The sequence below is a fragment of the Crocodylus siamensis genome, chromosome 3, assembly GCF_052110815.1.
Source record: "Crocodylus siamensis isolate JL-2025a chromosome 3, ASM5211081v1, whole genome shotgun sequence".
Classification (NCBI taxonomy): Eukaryota; Metazoa; Chordata; order Crocodylia; family Crocodylidae; genus Crocodylus; species Crocodylus siamensis.
This window is the reverse complement of record NC_143397.1, coordinates 240,391,294-240,409,750: the sequence shown is the minus strand read 5'-3', so window position 1 is coordinate 240,409,750 and position 18,457 is coordinate 240,391,294. Positions and strand designations below refer to the sequence as shown.

Sequence of the window (18,457 nt, the reverse complement as noted above, 5' to 3'; positions counted from 1 at the left end):
AAGGATTTAATCTCTTATTCTGCGTTCTTATTTTCAAATGTTTACACTTTCTTAAAATATAACACTTCCCAGGGTTAAAGTTTTGTCTGCTCAGCTCTGTGGCCTGTCTTTGACAGTTTTAGAACAGACTTCTTCATTCACCAGTATCGAATTGACTTATAGATTCTTGCCTAACCTGTTCTCTTATTCAATCTCTGGGCAACTTATACTTTAATTGAGAAGGGAATGGAGCCATGAGTCTTCTCTGGGGAGGGCTGTATAGAAATCAAATGGATAAATAAAATGTAATTATTGAAAAATTCTGAGTTGAAACCTGCCAGGGATGTTATAATGGTCAAATTAATTTTAATTCAGGAAATGTACAACTGAAATTTAACTTTTGTGCTATACAAATGCTGCTTGTAAAAAGATGATGTAGCACGTCTCTTGGCTCAACTAAAGGAGGTTGTCTAATTCCACAGTTATACATATGCTTCATATCCCAGTCTTTTGTAATTTTTAGAATACATCTTTTTTTTTTTTTTAATTTTAAAACTTAAGTATGGTAAACCAGTGATAACTTTCCAAGCCTGGAAATACAAAGTCCAGACCTTTGAACCTGCATCATCTAGCACAGTTAGGTCCCAATTCTGCTTGTGGTCTCTTGGCTCTATGAAAATTGTAGATCTCTTGTATGTGCAAGCCTAAGTTTTAACTTGGGTTCTACTCATTACCAGTTTTATAAGAAATATTCTTGTAGAAAAGGATTAAATTGGTTCAGTAACTTTTAGTCTTTCCCTTCTTTATACAGGCAGTCAGCAAAGCTGCAGGCTGCCAAAAAAAATGAAGATTGTAAAAAAGGTAAAAATAAACCCCTCTTTTCCAAGTTTGTTAATTAGTTTGATAGGCTGTAAAGGGCATGTTTTATTTGTTAGGTTATTTCATTACAGTCCGTGTAGTGCTGAATATACTAACATAGGTGCCAGAAAATGACTAAGAATGCAACCCCCACTCCCCATATCAAATCAGGTATTTTAGTTCCATCTGTGTGATGGCCAACCTGTCTCGTATGTCACAAGTGGCAACCACAGCAGCTGTGTGGGATACATGAGGGTGCTGGGTAAGCCAGCAAGGGTCCCTGAAACCCCCTCATGGCTGTCGGCCATGGTACGCATACACAATGAGACATGTTGGGGCTCTGTGGACCTCAGTGCAGCTGCCTGCCACAGCCAACTTGGGACCATGGTCCAACTGCTTGTGCAGTCCCTGTTGTCTACTCTCCTTCCCCCTGCTCCAAGACTACAGGGTTTCCCATCCCTTTCTCTGCTTAGAGGTGTTTTTTTGCAATGAGCCTGCCATTTTTTGCAAAAAATGTGCAACTGCATATTTGGCATGTCCCTACATATGGTATTGAGGGCAGCACCTTGTCAGGAGGGTAAGACCCTGCTTGTTCTGTCCCATGGGAAATGTGAGCCTGGAAGCTGTTGCTGAGCACATGGCAAAATCATTACTTTTTGAAAGTATCTGGAGACACACAGCTGATAAAGGACAGAGAATGTCCCCCAAGCCCTGGGACTCTGTTGCCAAAGGCCACCTGTGCACAACTAGCACACAGCAGTGTCTTTCCACCTCTTTAAAGTGTTTAGAAGAAATGCTTCTATTTTGTTTTTATTTCTAATTCTTAGTTCAAGAGATGCAAAGCAGTTAAATAGGTGGGCATCCCCAGAGCACACGGGCCACAGGCAGCCACTGTGTGTGGCATATGAGCCCTAGGCACTCAGTGGAATGGAAGCACTGAGGGCTCACACCTCTGGCTACGCAGTGGAGAGGCAGCAGGCTGCTTCTGCAGGAGAAAGTGTCAGCTCCAAAAGCTGAATTAAGACTTCACTTACCCTGTAGCTGCTGCCAAACTTAGGGCTTTGGGTCCTCATTCACCATATAAAATTGCAGTAGTTTCAGGGCCAAGAAAGGGTTAACCTGGCTCTTGTGACACTCTCTCAAGTGTCCTGCCACTGCTTGGCTTTGCACGCTTAAGAGATTCAAGCTCCTCTGTTATTATTTTGGCACCCTAAGCTACAGGCTCTGTCAGATAGATCTGTGGGGGTCAGGGATCAGTGACACTCAGGGGGAGGTGAGGCTTAACTTGTGGCATGCCTGCCAGTAAGTTAGACCATAACTGGTTCAGTCAGTTATTAGAAGTTTACTAGCTGGGCAGTACAAAGGTGTCTATTCCAAATGCTTCTCTTGGCTTTCATCAGGCAATAGGTTCTGCAATCTGCTTCTGATTTGCTTAAAGTATATTATTAATAATTACATTTGAACTAGGTTTCAGCTTAGCAATCAAAGATTTTTTTTAAGTATCTTTTATTTTCCATTTTTTTAAATATATGCCACATTAACTATGGTCTAGTAGTAGCCATTTCCTTTCCTTTCCTTTCCATTTTAATAACAAGCATTAGTGTGAAGATCCCAGAAATGTAGTGATTGATGCTGTGCCTGAATGCTGGTCCAGTTTTTGGAAAGCGACTTCAGATACTCATTTTTCAGGTGCTTAGTTTTGAGAGAACTTCACTGTATTGAAAATGTTAAGAGAATCACGGTGTCTCAAACTTAAGACGCCCGGGTCAGGTAGCTGCTTACAAATATCTTAATACAAATATTTAAAATTATTTGCATGGTAGTAAAATGAATGAAAACATCTTAAGAGTAGACTGTAAAACCTATAGGATTGTAATTTGTGTTTATTTGTAATTATAGGAATATTTATTTCAGTAAAATAAATTAGAACAAAGGTTGCCTTGAACTCTTGCGTAGAGCAGAGGTTGGCTATCTAGAGCTTGCAGGCCAGATCCAGCCCGTGAAGGTCCAGTCTGGCCCAGGAGATAGGTGGCACCATGTTGCCCATCCACTCAGAAGCATGTCCATCTGCTGTGGAGTTCGCTGGCCTACCGTGTCTGGGCTTATCCTGGCTGCAGGGGGAGGGGTTGAGACTTGCAACCCACAGCAAAGGAATGTTCCAGTTTTCAAAAAGTTGCTGACCCATGCCCTGAAATACAAGCACACTTAGTTATACCAGATCAGTTTTCAAAACTGTTAAACGACTTCTCCATAGATGCTTTCTGAATAGAGAATTTGAACATGTATAAATACAATATAAAGCTTATTGCATTTTAATTCAAAATTAAGTAACTCTAATTTTGTAATTAAACAAAAGCTCAAAGCTGGTGGATTTTTTTGCAAGATTATTTTGCATATTGCGTGGGGGGCAGTGTATTAATTAATATTAGACATCTAGAAATTTTAGTAATTTCAGTCACCAGATCACTGAAGACCAGAGCAGAGGTGACAGCGGCAGAGCAAGTTCATGAAGAGAGCAGAGATGTGGAGGTCCGTCGCAGCTGCCGAATTAGGCGAAGCCGATATAGTACTACAAACCAATCTGTATTGTTTGACAAACTTATAACAAAGTGAGTGTTGTTCTATCCTGCAAAGTAGGTTAAACAGTTCCTAGAGACTTACCTCTAAGCATGTCATAGAATGATATGCTTTGTTAATCAGGGATTTTCTTTTCTTCAATATTGCCTGCACTAGAGGCAACATCAAAAATGTTTAATTATTAAAAATGTTTGCTAAAGCTAAATTTACTGTAGCAATTCTTTGCATATTCCTACATAGGGAATGTATATGCCTTGATGTACTGCTGAAGTTCCTGGTCTGCTAGGATTCATTACCAATGGGGCTACACAATGCCAACTCATAGCATAAGGTGTTCAGAGCCAAGGTTATAAAATGGCTGTGCCATCCATCTTTTTAATTCCTTCTTTGCTGTTAATTGTAAATAATAGGGATTTTTCCATGCTTGGATGGCTCTTGAATCTTGCATATCTCCTATCTGGTTTGACATATGAGTAAATCACTCCAAGAATAATGGAGCTGCTTGATACAGGGATCCTAAATGTTCTGCACTGTCATAGACATCAATAGAGGCTATATCCAGGTGGGATTCTGTAGTACAGCAGTTTCTTTGTTTCTGGATCTCCTTCACAACTGAATAGATTTAATTTCACACCTGGAAAGTTGTGCAGCTCTCTTCAGTATTGTAGCCTTGATGATAAAGGAGGAATTGACTGATTTAGTGACCTATCAGTCCTCATCCTTTCTTCAATTTTGGCTTCTGAGCTTTTGGTGTTCTGGAATGGCACTTTTGCACAGCCACTTTTTTCCAGGAAATTCTCAAAACTTAACAGCAATTAAAGGATATAGCTAACAAGTGTTATGAAGAAATAATTTGAGGTTTAGAACAACTGCTAAGGGAAAATATTTTTTTTTTTCTGAGAGGGAGGGATGCTGTTGACTTCTAATTTTCAGTCAGAAACGTAATTCTTACAAAGTAACATTAACATTACTGTAATTGAACCAAGAAAAAACTTTTGGTTTCTGTTGTTTATAGATTTTATTTTATTTTTTTACATAGCAATGAGAGGATTTTTGTTTTCTTTTTAAATAAACTATAATTCCAAATGTGTATAACTTGTTAGGGAGATCAAAGGGCAAGTATAACACCAAAAACTATTTTAAGCTTCTTTCTTTAAATAACTAGCTAATATTTTGACTGTAATTTTAAGCGCATCAGTTTATACTTTCCTGATAATTAATAGTTGTTTCAGGTATTTTAAATGTTCACTGATGGTATTCTTAGTCACATGTCACAATCTTTATATCAGCACTGCAGAAGCAGTCTTGCAAAAAATGGATGACATGAAGAAGATGCGTAGACGCAGAATGATGGACTTGGAAGATCTTGGAGTGTTTAATGATGCAGAAGAGGTATCTGTTCATTCTATTATTGTAGATGCATATCTAAAAAGATGTTTTAGATGTGCATCTTTTAGGCAGCCAACTCATTTAATTTTAGTCCACTTCCATTCTTCTCTATTGTCACAGAGAATAGTCTGTCTACATTGATTTCTTAATGACTCTTTCAGCATCTGAAGACTTAGCCAATCCCCACACAGTCTTTTTCAGACTAAATAATTCCAGGTCTTTCAGCCTTTCCTCATAAATCATGTTTTGCAAGTTTCCTGTCATTTTTGTTGCTCCCTTCTGGACTCTTTCCAATCTGTCCACATCTTTCTTGACATGTGGGGCTCAAAACTGGACACCATTCTCCAAGTCTGACCTCACTAGTGCTAAAGTGCTATAGAGTGAAACAATTACTTTTATTAATATGGCCCAGTATGCTTTTTGCAACAAGATCCAAATCAATTTTTTTCTCTCAAAACGTAATGTTACAATGGTATAGTATAGGACATAGTGAGGCTGCTGGGCATCTGCTTCTGCAAGTGCTGGGCTGGGGGGAGTCATTTGGCTCCCCACACCTGGCAAATTCAAAGCCATGTACCTGGCAGCCATTAATTTAAAGATGTGATCTGATCTGATCCCACTCCACATAACTGCTGTATCTAAGGCATCCATCCATTCCAGAGGAGTACATACATGTCTAATTTTTTTTCCGCAGAACTTACTGATTTCTGCCCCCCAATATTTTTCATACTTAGGAAAACCTTGATATGTACTCTCGAGGAAAGCAAAAAAGGGAGATTCAAAGAACTGATGAAGAAACTACTGATAACCAAGATGGCAGCGCAGGTCAGTGTTTTGTCTTAAGTTTCTTTACTGTGCTTTAATGAAAACATCTGCTGTTTGAAGTGATCTGCAGTACAGAAAAAAAATGTTCATGTACTGTTGTTCATTACCCTATTGCATGGATCTTGCCCCATAACTGCAGTTCCTATTGTAATAGGCTCTCTGCAAAAAAACAGACAAGAGTCTTTGCTCTGAAGAGTATTAAAAAAAAAAAAAAGAGATGACAAATGAAAATGGGGTGGGGAAAATAATGCAGACAGTATTTTATTAGCCTAAATTTTCTAAATCAGTAGCTAAGCAGCGTGCGTCTGTGTAGTAAGAATCTTGGCAAAGAGTGTTTTAAGGAGAATAAAGAGAGAGGTACCTAGGTATTTATGGAAAGCCCCATTTGAGTAATAAAGGTCAGCAGAATCTAAATGCTTTCTTCTCCGCTGAGAAGGAAATTGAACATATGGCTGTTGGAGACTTGGTACAGAGGCAGGACTTGGTATCATGATACCAAGTGAGAGATGACAGGAATACTGCGGGCAGGTTGTGTACAGCTTTGAAGAAGAATACCTTAGGTTTGATGTGAGGAAGAGAAGGTGCTAGTGGAGAGAAACAGAGAGAAGAGACTTGGTCAAAGTGACAAGTTAGGATACTCTGCAGTAATGTTCTGGGTTCATTTGGTGGCCTGAGATTCCTTCTCTCTCCCCTTCACAAATGGAGTAATTGAGATTATGAGAATTTTTTGGAGAGAGAGCTCTGAATGGGAAGGAAAGCATGAATTGTAGAATCTGCAGGATCCTGTGAAAAATATCAGTGTTTCCAAAGGGAAGTGGGGAAAACTAACTGGTTAGTGGGTGGGTAGATTTCTTATGGATGGTAATGTATATAACTTTTATCTATCAGTTTAAGTCCTTTATTAGGAGAATATTTTTAATGTGATGATGGAAATTTGTTTTAACCAACTACAATAAGAATAATAGGCAGACAAGGTTCTTTGGGTGAATCTGATATCTTCTATTGAACAAACTTAAATAGTTGTGGGGGAAAAAACTTCTTAACAAGCTTTCAGGTTTAAAAATCCCTCATCAGACTGAGGAAGCATCTGCAGTTGGTGTGTGCTCCTCCTGGATGGAATGAATAGTAAAGAAGCCAGAGGCTGTGCTGTTATGCATGTAAGCGGGCAGTCAGTGAAGATGTAAATTGAGTGAGAGACAGCCTGGGGAGTAGGGTTGTGAGAGAAGGGGGATGAATGTAGCAGGTAAATAGTGGAGAGGTGCCTGGAGAGTCAGGCAGGTTATGATGTGTCATAAATTGAATGTCTATATTTAGTCCATGATTTTATTTATTTTTTTTTGTATCCAGGAGGTTGATGAAGTGAAGTTCATAGGTTCATCTGTGAAAAGTGTTTTGTAAGTTCCCTCTGAGGATTAGAACTAAGAGATTGGAGAGAGAGTGATTTTTCTTGTGAGAAATGTTCCCACGCAGGTAATTGGATATTCTTGTCCTTGATAAATTTCCAGTGTGCATTCATTCTGGTGCGCAGTTGTTGTTTGGTCCCTCCAATGTGTTTTCCATCGGGGCATTTGGTGGCTTGGATGAGATGTATATTGTTTCTGGAGGTGCAGCTGTAAGATCCAAGAATGCTGATGGCTCTGTGGGGTGTAGTAATTGTGGGGGTGGAGGTGATGTGTTGGCAAGGTTTTGCATTTCTTGTCATGGCATGGTCTGCATCCATTTGGTGTGTTCTGGGCTGTAGGAAGTTTTGCTTCTGAGATTAGCAAGGTTCAGTGCCTGTTTGAAGGCTAGGATGGGTGGGTCTGGGAAGATCTGTTTAAGAATAGGGTCTCCTTCTAGTACTGGTTGCAGTTGTTTGAGAATTTCCTGTATGGGTTCAAGGCAGGGGTGATATGTCGTAACCAGTAGTGCGCGATTTTGTGGAGGGGTTTCTTTTGTACTGCAGCAGTTCTTCATGTGGTATCTGGGTGGCTCTTTCAAATGTGCATTCTCTCTCTCTGGAGGAGTGTCCTTGTTGAATGAAAACCGTTTTTAAGATTAGCGTGGCGACAATCCTGGGTGTTCTCAGTGCAAGTTGGGTGGTATCTGAGGGCTTGGTTGTACATTACAGCTTTCTTGGTGTGTTTGGAGTGATTGCTGGTTCTGTACAGATATGTATGTTGGTCTGTCTGTTTCCTGTATAACATGGTCTGTATTTTACCATTCTGGATACTGACCATCGTGTCTAAAAAGTAGATGCTTAGTAGATATCTCCCTCTTCTCTCTGGAAGTGTTATCCAACCTCTTGCACTGCAGGTTGGATGGGCAGTGCCAGGTTAGTCTGTGGCCCATATCTGGCCAGTGGTCTTAATTTGGTATGCAGGACGGTTGCAGCAGGGTGACCTGTCTGGGGAGGTGTGCAGCCCAACCCTGATCCATCCACTGGGTTGGGGAGTGGCCTGGTGCCTATCTGGACATGTGAGGCAGAGTAGCTTGACCCCAATCCAGATTCAGAGGTTGAGGGGGGATGGGTAGCAGCCTGGCCTAATCCAGACATGGAGAAGGGAGGAGGCTGGCCCTGATCCTGCTGTGTGGCAGTGGCCCAGACCGGGCTGGATCCAGTGGTGTGGAGCTTCTACCACTCCTCCACTGCCAAATTTTTCCGACCTGTGGGGATCCTCATGGGCCAGATGCTGTGGCTGTGCAGGCTGGATTTGGCCCATGGGCCTAAGGTTCAGCACCCATGCTTTATGGCATAGAGTTGCAAATTGTGTGGTGTTTTTGTTGTCACAAATGTAGTCTATGGCAGACTTAGGCATAGAATTCACATTTCCAGACTCCTAGTCCTATACTATGTAGCAATAATAACTACATTTATTTTTTCTTAATTATCTTAGAGTTAGCAGAAGTAATTTTTTTTAAGTAATAACATGTCATTGCATTAAAAAATAGTCACCTAAAACAAATAGCAGTGGGTAAAATGCTGGCCTTTTGAAGCCAGTGATGTTTTTGCCACTGATTTCAGTGAAGCCATGATTTCACCCAGTGCACCTGTGAACATCCTTCTCCACTGATTTTCCCTTTCCTGGGATATCTCCCTTGTAAGTTGTTCTTTGGGTTCTGCAGTTTTCCAGCTCTGTGCTGTAGTGAATACAACAGTGAGCTATGAATTTAGTGCAACTCATTCTAACTCCTGGGTCCCAGTCATATCATAACTGATTTTAATCCTTTGCATGTTTTAAATATACACAGAGAATTTCTGTCATTTGTAAGCTAAGCTTATTCAAAACTGTGTTAAATCAAATTGGTGTTGTTCATAGTATATGTAATAATACAATGACTTGGGGCTCTTTTTCTCATTAAACTAAGAGTAGGTCTTTTATCATTTATAGAGTCGTCAGAAGAAGGTGAAGACCAAGAAGATGATGATGGAGAAGATAATCAGAAGCGCTATGACCTGAGACAAAGGAAAACAGTTGTACGCTATCAAGCCCCAATGGAAAGTAAGTTGCATGTCTGATTTTAATTTTTTTCCCCCTTGTCTGTGGTTGGCCGTGGGCACTGTCATTTCTTGAAATAAACCATCTCTTTCTTATCTTTTCCCTTCTTACTTTAGAAGTCTCTAACTTCACTTATTCTCCACTGTCTTGCCACTCAGTGTGCTCATTACTTTACTCTGCCTGCTTTAATTATTGATACACTTATCTGTCCAAAATAAATTTAACTGCTGTATTTTAAAATACCATGTTGACATGGTGTGATTTTACAAACATACAGTAAAAGCCACGTTATCTGGCACCTTAGAAACGGGTATGTTCCATTAATCAGCATGCTAGTCAACATGCTGAAAGTGAAACTGGAAGTGCCCACCATGGGTTTCACTGAGCCCCCATGACCTTGGGCAAAGCTGCCTATGCTGCCAACCCCGCATGATCCTGGGCAAAGCAGGGCCCCTCTCCCTGTCCCCAGCACATGACACCAGGGAGGGGTGGTGGTGCACCAGGAGGAGCAGCGGCCCAAACAGGCAAAGACACTTGTTTGGGCCTCTCAGGTAACTGGCATATTTGGTTATCCAGTACCCCCATTCTTCATGGGTGCCAGATAACAAAGCCGTTGCTGTAGGTGCATAATTCAACCCATACATATGTCAGTAACTGAAGAGTTAAAATTTGCATCACAATTTTTAACTATTTTGAAAGCTACTAATACATTAATTCTTTACATGTCTGCTATTGCTTTTTAAGATCTTCATTGACAATAAATGTTCTTGAAATAATAGTAGCAAAATCAGGGTGCCAACTGCAGTTCAGTAGTACAGGTTTCTTTTAAGAAACATCATACATGAACTGCTTTTGAAAAGCAAATCTAAACAAGCCGGATATGCTGACAAAAGAAACTTAATCCTAGTTAACTCTCTCCTGTGTGTCATAATACTTAAACAGATAGAAGCAGGGGGTGACACCAGTTCACTTACATTTTTTGCTCTTTGTGCCATTTGCTCAGATAGTTTTACTAGATCTTTGTATTTTATTACAAATAAAATATGCATTCTTTCAATAGAGCCCAGGCATCAAAGAAAGCCCAAGCTATTTTATCCATCCTCCCCATCCCCGGTGAGACGACGATATTCTTTTAGCTCTGCAGGACCACGAAGCCCTTACTGTAAAAGACTTACAAGGTTTGTATATGTGTTGTAATTTATTTTCATTCATCAAAGTTCATGGCAGGCCCACTGTTAAATGCTAGTTGAAATGACTTCCAAGGTGATAGTAATTATGGAGACATTGCTGTTGACTATATGGGTATAGTTCATTTCATTTTTTATTAAAAGCAGGGATTCAAAATCTTCAAGCATATCTTTGTTCCTAGAACCATTGTTTTTGAGAAGTTCAAGCTCAATTTACTTGCAATTTTTATTTTTAAAGCAACCGTCAAACTTCCCTTTGTTCCAAGTGATTGTTGTTCGAATAATGCAAACTTTAGTTTGCCATATAACTGATATTAAGTGAAAATTTTCTTTTTGTGGACAAGATTTAAAGAAAACAGGAGTCAATGTAACTCTTAATTGTATCAATATTTAGACTACAAAAAGAGAGAGAGAGTCTGGTTTGCAGCTCAGGTAACTGGAGTTAATTGTCAGTATTTGTTCTTCCTCTACAAAAAAGCACTTAACATGCAATTATTTTAAGTTGCAATGTTTCTGTAGTGCACAGGATTTTTCACTGATAGATTGCTTGATACTAGTGTCACTGCCCTTTACAACATGTATGTCTGTACATAGTAACTTGGCCATAGTATTTACAGGACTGCAAGATCTTGTTGCCATTGTTCGACTCAACACTGAAGCAGTACTGTTGGAGCACAGATCTTGGGCACAGAACTGAGTTCTCTTGGGATGACTTTTTTCTTCCACTCCTTTTTCCTGTAGCACTGGTCTTGGTAAAAGCCCTCAAAATAAATAAGTTTAGATGCAAATAAACAGAGGCAAATCCATCAGTAGAGCTTGACACTTCTATGCTCCTTTTAAAAACTTGCCTTACAGAGGAGAGTTATAAAAGCCTTATGGTTGATCTGACTTACTTTCAAATAATTAGAGGTATTTCATAATACTATTCTCTTTGGACTTCCTAATTAGCATCTGTGTGTGAAGTTTCATATATGATGCAATATAACTCCAAACTTAAGTAAAAAAAATATTTTTTTACTAAGTGTGTACACACAGTTGTTTTTTTTTTTTCAAACTTATGTTTGGAGTTAGCTTAAATATATATATATATTTTTTTATCCTGAAGTTGTGGATATGTCACAAAGACATATACAAGAATGTTATAGAGAAATCAAAAATACATACCCAGGATAATTTGCTGTCTGCATCTTTTTCAGTGAAATTATAAAATGTTAAGATGAAAGTACATAATTTTGATGCACAGAAAAACCTTATCTGCATGGTGTCACTACTGAGCAAAATAAAGCTTGTCCTCACATCCTGCTCAGGTACATTGCACCTACTGTTGAGTATAAGTATCTTGGCCAGAATTTTCAAAAGTGATTAGTAACTTTTTGATGTTCCAATTTTAGATGTCTTGGGTCTTGATTAGAGAAGGTGTCTTCTGAAAATCAGTCTGTCAATTAACATTAGAAATTATGTTTGAAATTTTGGCTGTAGAACATCACCTACTTTAAACATTTTAACTCACTAGGTCACTAGGACATTATTTTTTTGTTCAGTGAGGAATGCGCTCTCTTTCCCCCTCCCCCCTTGCAAATAAGGATGCAACTGGTAAGGGGGGAAAAAACCACAAAGAGAGAAACTGCCTTACATACCAGTTTTCTGCCATGTGGGAATGAACAATTAGCATCTTTTTATTTTAACGTGTTAAGGTGACTAAATTGTGACATTTCTTGCTGTTTTTATTTAAATAATTACAATAAATACAGACGGAAACATGCAATCCATAACAGCGATTCTACGTCCTCCTCCTCTTCCTCTTCTGATGATGAAGAACGTTTTGAGAGGCGTAAGAAGCGCAGCCGTAACAGAACTTTAAGGAGGTTTGTGCCATTAAGTAGTTCCTCCCCTGGCCCATAAGAGAAAATCTGCATGTAAATAAAGCAGTAGTCTCTTAATTCTTACAGAACAGACTCCTAAGTAGCCACATCTGTAAGTACTTTTGAGTTTAAAAGGAACCTGTGAACTTGGAGCTGATTCTAGAAGTCCGTCAGAAACTGCTTTTTTTTTTTTTTAAATTTGCTTAAGCAGCATGAACCAAGCTTTTTCAGTTCCCTCATGAAAATGCACATTCTTTTCTGATCTGTTTTAAAATGGTACTTTTATCAAAGGTGAAGTAGTGGTATACAAAGTATTATAAGATGCAAATATAAACTGGTTTAAAAACAATAGTAGTTTGTTTGGGGGGGTTGTTATAACTTTCTTTTTTGTTACAATGTTCTTTTTTTTTTATTGTCAAGTCTAACTGTAATGGATGTAAAAGTTTCAGGCAGGTGGTTGCTGTAGTTTTCAAAAAGGATGGCATTCCTTTAATGGCAATTTTATGAATGATTGCATTCAAGATTCTGTAGGATATCATAAAGTTAGAATATAAGTAAAATTCGGAGATTTCCTACGGTCTGTGCAGACAAAAATGCTTGGGATGGAGTAGCAGTTCCAGACTTGCTGGACAGGTTACATGGGTTCACAGTAAACCATGGAAACAGGAAGCACTTGCATTACTGTCTCTTTACTTGAAGCTTCGTATTTAAATTACTGGAAGAATTGCTTTCATAATTAAAATACTAAAGTAGGGTCACAATATGCAAATGTGAAATAAGGAGTTAAGTCAGTTATTGCAGTTCTCACCAATTCCCTAGGGCTGAAATTTTCAAAAGTACCCAAACTAATTTAAAGCATAAGACCTTGGAATGGGCTTTTTGAAGGTGCTTCTTCAAAAGGTAAATCACCTTTTTGTTGGCTGCACTTTCAATGGAATGGGCTTTTTGAAGGCTGCACCTTCAAAAGGTAAAGTGATTTAACTGTGTTAAAATATTTTAATAACTTGAAATGTCTGGCATGGTATTTTTTCCTGTATTGACACTTGGATGTTATGAATCTAATTCAGTTTTATTAGCAAAATTCACTCTTAGTGATTTACTCTTATTGCAGACGTATACAAACTTTTGTGTTGTTTTCCCAATAAACTATTTGTACTTTACTTTACTTTACCTGGGGTTCTCTCGGTCTCTCTCCTTGCCTTGCAAACCAGGTGCCTTCCACTTAACTTTCGAAAAGATGAGTTAAAGGGAGTTCACAAAGATCGAATGAAAATTGGAGCAAGTCTGGCTGATGTTGATCCAATGCAAATAGATTGTTCAGTGAGTGTTTTATGTTTCAAATACTGTGAACAAAATTTCTTTCATTCTTTGGAAAACCTTTATTAAGTTACCTATAATTATCTCTTTACAACTACCTTTGTGCACAACCTATTCTTCACCCTACTTCAAAATTACTTTGAATGTGAAGTGTTTTCTTTTGTAGCCGCACATAATGTTTTTTTTCTTTCTTCTGTTCTTTGATCCTTGGTGTAGTATTGCTGTTGAGATTTGCAGTATGTTAAATACTGCACTCAAATTCCAGACCTTTGGGCCCAGCAATCCAGTCCTCAGTTTTTTGCAAACAACTATGCACCTTTATCCATCAAACTTTGAATTGAAAAGGGGGAGGAAAATAGTGCTATCCACATGTGATTGCTCAGAAATTGCAATTTAGCCTTTTTTGACATGTGTGAAGTATATTGGTGGTGTGTGTGTGTGTGTAACATGACAAACACATATATGTAATTATTCCTTTTTAGGTACGATTTGATAGTGTTGGTGGCCTCTCTACCCATATTTCAGCTCTGAAAGAGATGGTGGTTTTTCCACTCCTTTATCCAGAAGTGTTTGAGAGATTCAAAATTCAACCTCCAAGGTAATATATATAATTTATTAGAATTTGAAGATTTGTATTTCTGTTTCCAGGAGAATTTTTCATTTTAAGTGTCTTTAGACCTTATCGGAACAGATCAATCCTAAGCGTAGGTCATTTCAAGATTTGGGTAGTGCATAGTCAAGGCATCTGTTTTAAAATAAGAATATACGAATATGAAAAGTGACCTGGATAAAAATAGCAATTCCAGTTTCTGTATTCTAACTTGACTTCCATGCTAAATATGATCAATTTATAGATGGAGACAGTGTTTCACATCTACAAACTTATTTTCAAGTGTGAAGATCTGATTTCCTCCCACCCTGCCCATATATAAATTCTAATATGTGGTTAGAGTATTAGTAATACAGTTTGTTAACGGAGCAAAATAAGCTCCACCTTTCGCATCTATTTTGGCTATGTGTTTAAAACTAGAATATAATAATAGATGCTTGTACTAATGAGACTTTTTTTTTTTTTTACTGAGCATATTGTAATAGCTGGGAACGTATTGGCATATGACTTGCGCACATGAAACAAATATAAGTAGGAGAGCTCCATTTTTCCACTGTATATAAAGCAAAGATTCATGGATTGTAAGGCCAGAAGGGACCTTGAAAGATCATCAGGTCTAGTCCCCTGCAGGAAAGAGAGCTGGGGTGGAGTCAGGTGACCCCAGCAAGGTGACTGCTCAGGTAGAACTGTGTAGGCAAAAACTCAGTAGAAACCTACTGAAATGTAACTTTAGACTTCTGAAAATGAAAGATTAAGTTTTACAAGTAACAAGTCTTGTGGTTTTCTTTAAAATTACTTCTAAATTTCTCTTAATGGTATCTGACTTACTAACATTTAGAATTGTCAATTATCTGCAAAGGCCTCTTGACTTTGTAACACACTGGATCTGTTTTGTTGAATGGGTCTTGGTGTTGGGCATAGCTTGAGCATCCCTATTTTCATGGTAATGTCATTTACTATGGGCTGACCTTGTCTGTAGCTTTCATTGTGAGAGAGCAGTCTATTTTACTAGTTCATCACAGATGAATAAGAGAATGTTGTGCAGGTATTGTAGTAGTGGGAACTTCAATTTCTGAAGAAATCCTGTGTAGAGCACTAAACTGGACCTTGAGTTACATCTTCATTTAGCAAATCACTTAATTTTTTTTGTTTCTTGGTTTCTTACTTTGTAAAATAAGGATGATCTCTGTCTCTCTCTCTCTCTCTCTCTCTCTCTTTTTTTTTAAACTTGTCTGTTTGGATTGGTTCCAATGTGTACATGTATAATAGGGAAAATAATTTCTTCTTATTGGCGAAATACTAAGACCTTTGTAATATAGAAAGCTTAGACTTGATCAGGGTGCTTATGCTCTGGTCAGATCTGGACTGCAGGACTCCTGGTGGGTTAGATCTGCAGGGCAAGCAGTGGCTTGTCAGCACAGCCCTCGCCCACTCATTTGCCAATGGCCAGTTCTAACAGAGTCCTGAATTCTGCAGTAGGCCATACCCACTGCTACCCAAGCCCCCAAATTCCCTGGTGTGCCAGCTGATCTGTGGGCCATGTATTTAACACCCCTCTACTAGTTAAGAGTAGCAATATCTTCAGGCTTTTAAAGTTGCATAGATCATAACATATTTTTGCTAAATAAAAGTGTGTATTTGTGTCCATGCTAAATTGGACACGTTTTGATTATTCGTTTACCCTTTACCCTGCATATTGATTGTTACTTGAGCTCTTGAAAATACATTCCTTCCTAAGGTATCCTAACTGAAACATGGAAATTCATGTATTTTGCAGAGGCTGTCTGTTCTATGGTCCACCTGGTACTGGAAAGACCCTCGTGGCCAGAGCACTTGCTAACGAATGCAGTCAGGGTGATAGGAGAGTAGCATTCTTTATGAGAAAAGGAGCTGATTGTTTGAGTAAGTGGGTGGGAGAATCTGAACGACAGCTCCGATTGTTATTTGATCAGGTAAGTGTACTGCTTACTGCTAGTAGCATCCATAGTTTATGGTTTCATAATGCTTGTCATAAGGCCTTGCTTTCAGTTGTTTAAAATTTTGCCACATTTTAATGCGTTAAGAATTTTTACACATCTGGGTGTCTTAAAAAAAAAAAGCTTGAAGTTGCAATAAAAAAAAATCAGTCTTTCATAGAAAGGGATTGCAAGGAAATGTGGGGGTTTTCTCTATAACTTAGAAAAAAAGAAAAATATTGTACCTTCTCACTGAGTAGTCCAGGTATCTCCACACTATGGAGCTTGGGCTTGGAACTTTAGGCACAGGAGAGAGGTGAGAAAAGGAAAAGTTACAGGAGCCAGGAAAGGATTGAGGATATGGGGAGAGAGGAATAAACAATCTGAGGGCAAGACCCACTACTTAAGCATGTTTGCCTCCAGAACCTGTAACTTCAAGACCTGGGAATCCTGCTTTCTTCTGAAGTCATTAAAAACCTATAGGCAACAACACCCTGCACCCCAAGTGGTGGTTTCATATACAACATTTTAACTTGTTCTAATTACTCGGTTAACTGAAAAAATAGCGGTCACTGCTCCTGATCTAAAACATCTTCTGATGACTTTTTGTAGAGAGAGGTACATGATATAATATTTCTGGTTTTATTATCTTGGGGTAGTGGCACTTGTTTTGGCTCTTTTTCATCAAAAAGTATGTTCATGCAACCTTGATTTGGGAACTTTCTAACTTTTGAAGGCTTAACATTTGCAATGATGACTTTTTTAAATGAAGGTGGGGTGGGTTTTTTGGATGTGATACTACATTTCACACACTTCCAGTATTTCTGAGCCTGTTGTTGTTTTAGGCATATCAGATGCGGCCTTCAATCATTTTCTTTGATGAGATAGATGGTCTGGCTCCTGTACGATCAAGTAGACAAGACCAAATTCACAGGTATTGCACTTTGACAATTTCTTCTTTTTAACATAATATTCCTGATGGTCTGAAGGGGAGAAGGCACAGACTTTTTTGTAGGAGGAGGCACCCACGTATCTGAGCAGTGTATTGCAGGTAATTAGAGTTTGCACTGGTACCAAGGTCAGTATGATTCGATTTAATTTTCCGATTTGAGTTTCTTATATTCTCCAGTACAACTTTCTAAATGAAATCATATTTCCAGCCTGTCCATTTGCTTTTCTAGTGGATTTGCTGGTGTTATCGTTTTCACATCATAAATGAATAATAGGCTCATGTAATGTTTGCGGACCAAATGAAAGTATTTAAAAGAAAATGTTACACTTTGTGTTTGTAATGAGACAAAACTTTATAGGAAAAAGAAAAAAAATCTTTAGTCTTGCAAATGTAAATGAGCACAATTATGTTTGCAGTCTCTGTGCCATCTGAAAAAATGCTGAGAAGACTAAATGGGTTCTTTTGAACCTAGTGGGTTGCCAGCCTTGAAATCTAATGTACATAAAGTGCATGCTTTCTTCATCACTGGATTTTGTTAAAGGGTGTTGATGCTGTCATGGTTTCCTAAAATGAGAAAATTAGAAGTTTCCCCCCTATATCCACCTCTCATCTAAACTGTTTGCATCTCTATCCAAAAAGTACAGAGAAAGAAGAGGAGTATCCTTTCTATAGCACTGTCAATTGCTTCTTGCTTGATGAAAAAGTAACACTAAGACATCTGGGTCCTGATAGTCTATCCCAATGCCGTTCTGTACTTTCAGAACAGAAACTGGCAAAAGCAACTGAAGGTTCAAGACCGTTGTGGTTGTGCATTTAAGTTTTTTTGCGTGCTTTTCTCAAAGAAACAATCTTTATTGAACAGCTTACTGAAACTGACAAAATGAGGGAAGTGTGCTGAGTAGCTTTGGTCCAGGGAACATGCAAGAAACAAGGCTTCTTTGGTAGCATCTTGTACTACCAACAGTGGTTGGGAGAGACGTTAGCTTAGCTTTTTGGCATAGTTAATTTTCCCCTTATCAGTGCTGATCCAATATGGACCAATATCTACATCTCTAGTATCTTAGGGAGCTTGTGAAATGTTTCTGGGTTGGGGACTTGAGGGTTAGTTTTAAGTTTTTTCTTGAAGCTGATCTATAAACTATTTGATGACCTCTTTTGAGTTCAGTTTGAATATTGGTATAGTGTCTTCTCTAAGTTCCTTTTAATAGTTGGTGTGTCAGAGTTATCTGTTAGCTTGACTGATATAGCCTTTGTGTGATTGAAGGTGTGTGGTTCCTCCTTTTGTTTCATGGTTTTGATTACTATTTTGTTGTTGGATCTGAGAATACAGGTTTTTTCAAAGGAGGGAGGCTGTGGTGTTGCGTTTGTTTGCTGAGAATTCCCTGGTAACCTTTTTCTAAAGCAGTCAAGGAAGTGATTCAGGGTATGGTTGTCTGCTGGAGGGTGTCTAGTCAAATGGCTTTTTGC

At 38.6% G+C, this 18,457-nt stretch overlaps 1 protein-coding gene across 1 annotated transcript in view; it reads left to right on the top strand.

Annotated features, from left to right (window-relative positions):
* The window catches only part of ATAD2 (ATPase family AAA domain containing 2), a 57,390-nt gene that overhangs the window by 5,175 nt on the left and 33,758 nt on the right, over window positions 1–18,457 (top strand). The window contains exons 3-13 of the mRNA XM_090040586.1: window positions 791–840; window positions 3,293–3,446; window positions 4,704–4,806; window positions 5,538–5,628; window positions 9,000–9,110; window positions 10,168–10,285; window positions 12,046–12,159; window positions 13,368–13,476; window positions 13,956–14,071; window positions 15,861–16,035; window positions 16,884–16,972. Coding sequence (XP_089896712.1) covers window positions 791–840; window positions 3,293–3,446; window positions 4,704–4,806; window positions 5,538–5,628; window positions 9,000–9,110; window positions 10,168–10,285; window positions 12,046–12,159; window positions 13,368–13,476; window positions 13,956–14,071; window positions 15,861–16,035; window positions 16,884–16,972 — 1,230 coding nt within the window. The remainder of the gene's footprint in view (window positions 1–790; window positions 841–3,292; window positions 3,447–4,703; window positions 4,807–5,537; window positions 5,629–8,999; window positions 9,111–10,167; window positions 10,286–12,045; window positions 12,160–13,367; window positions 13,477–13,955; window positions 14,072–15,860; window positions 16,036–16,883; window positions 16,973–18,457) is intronic.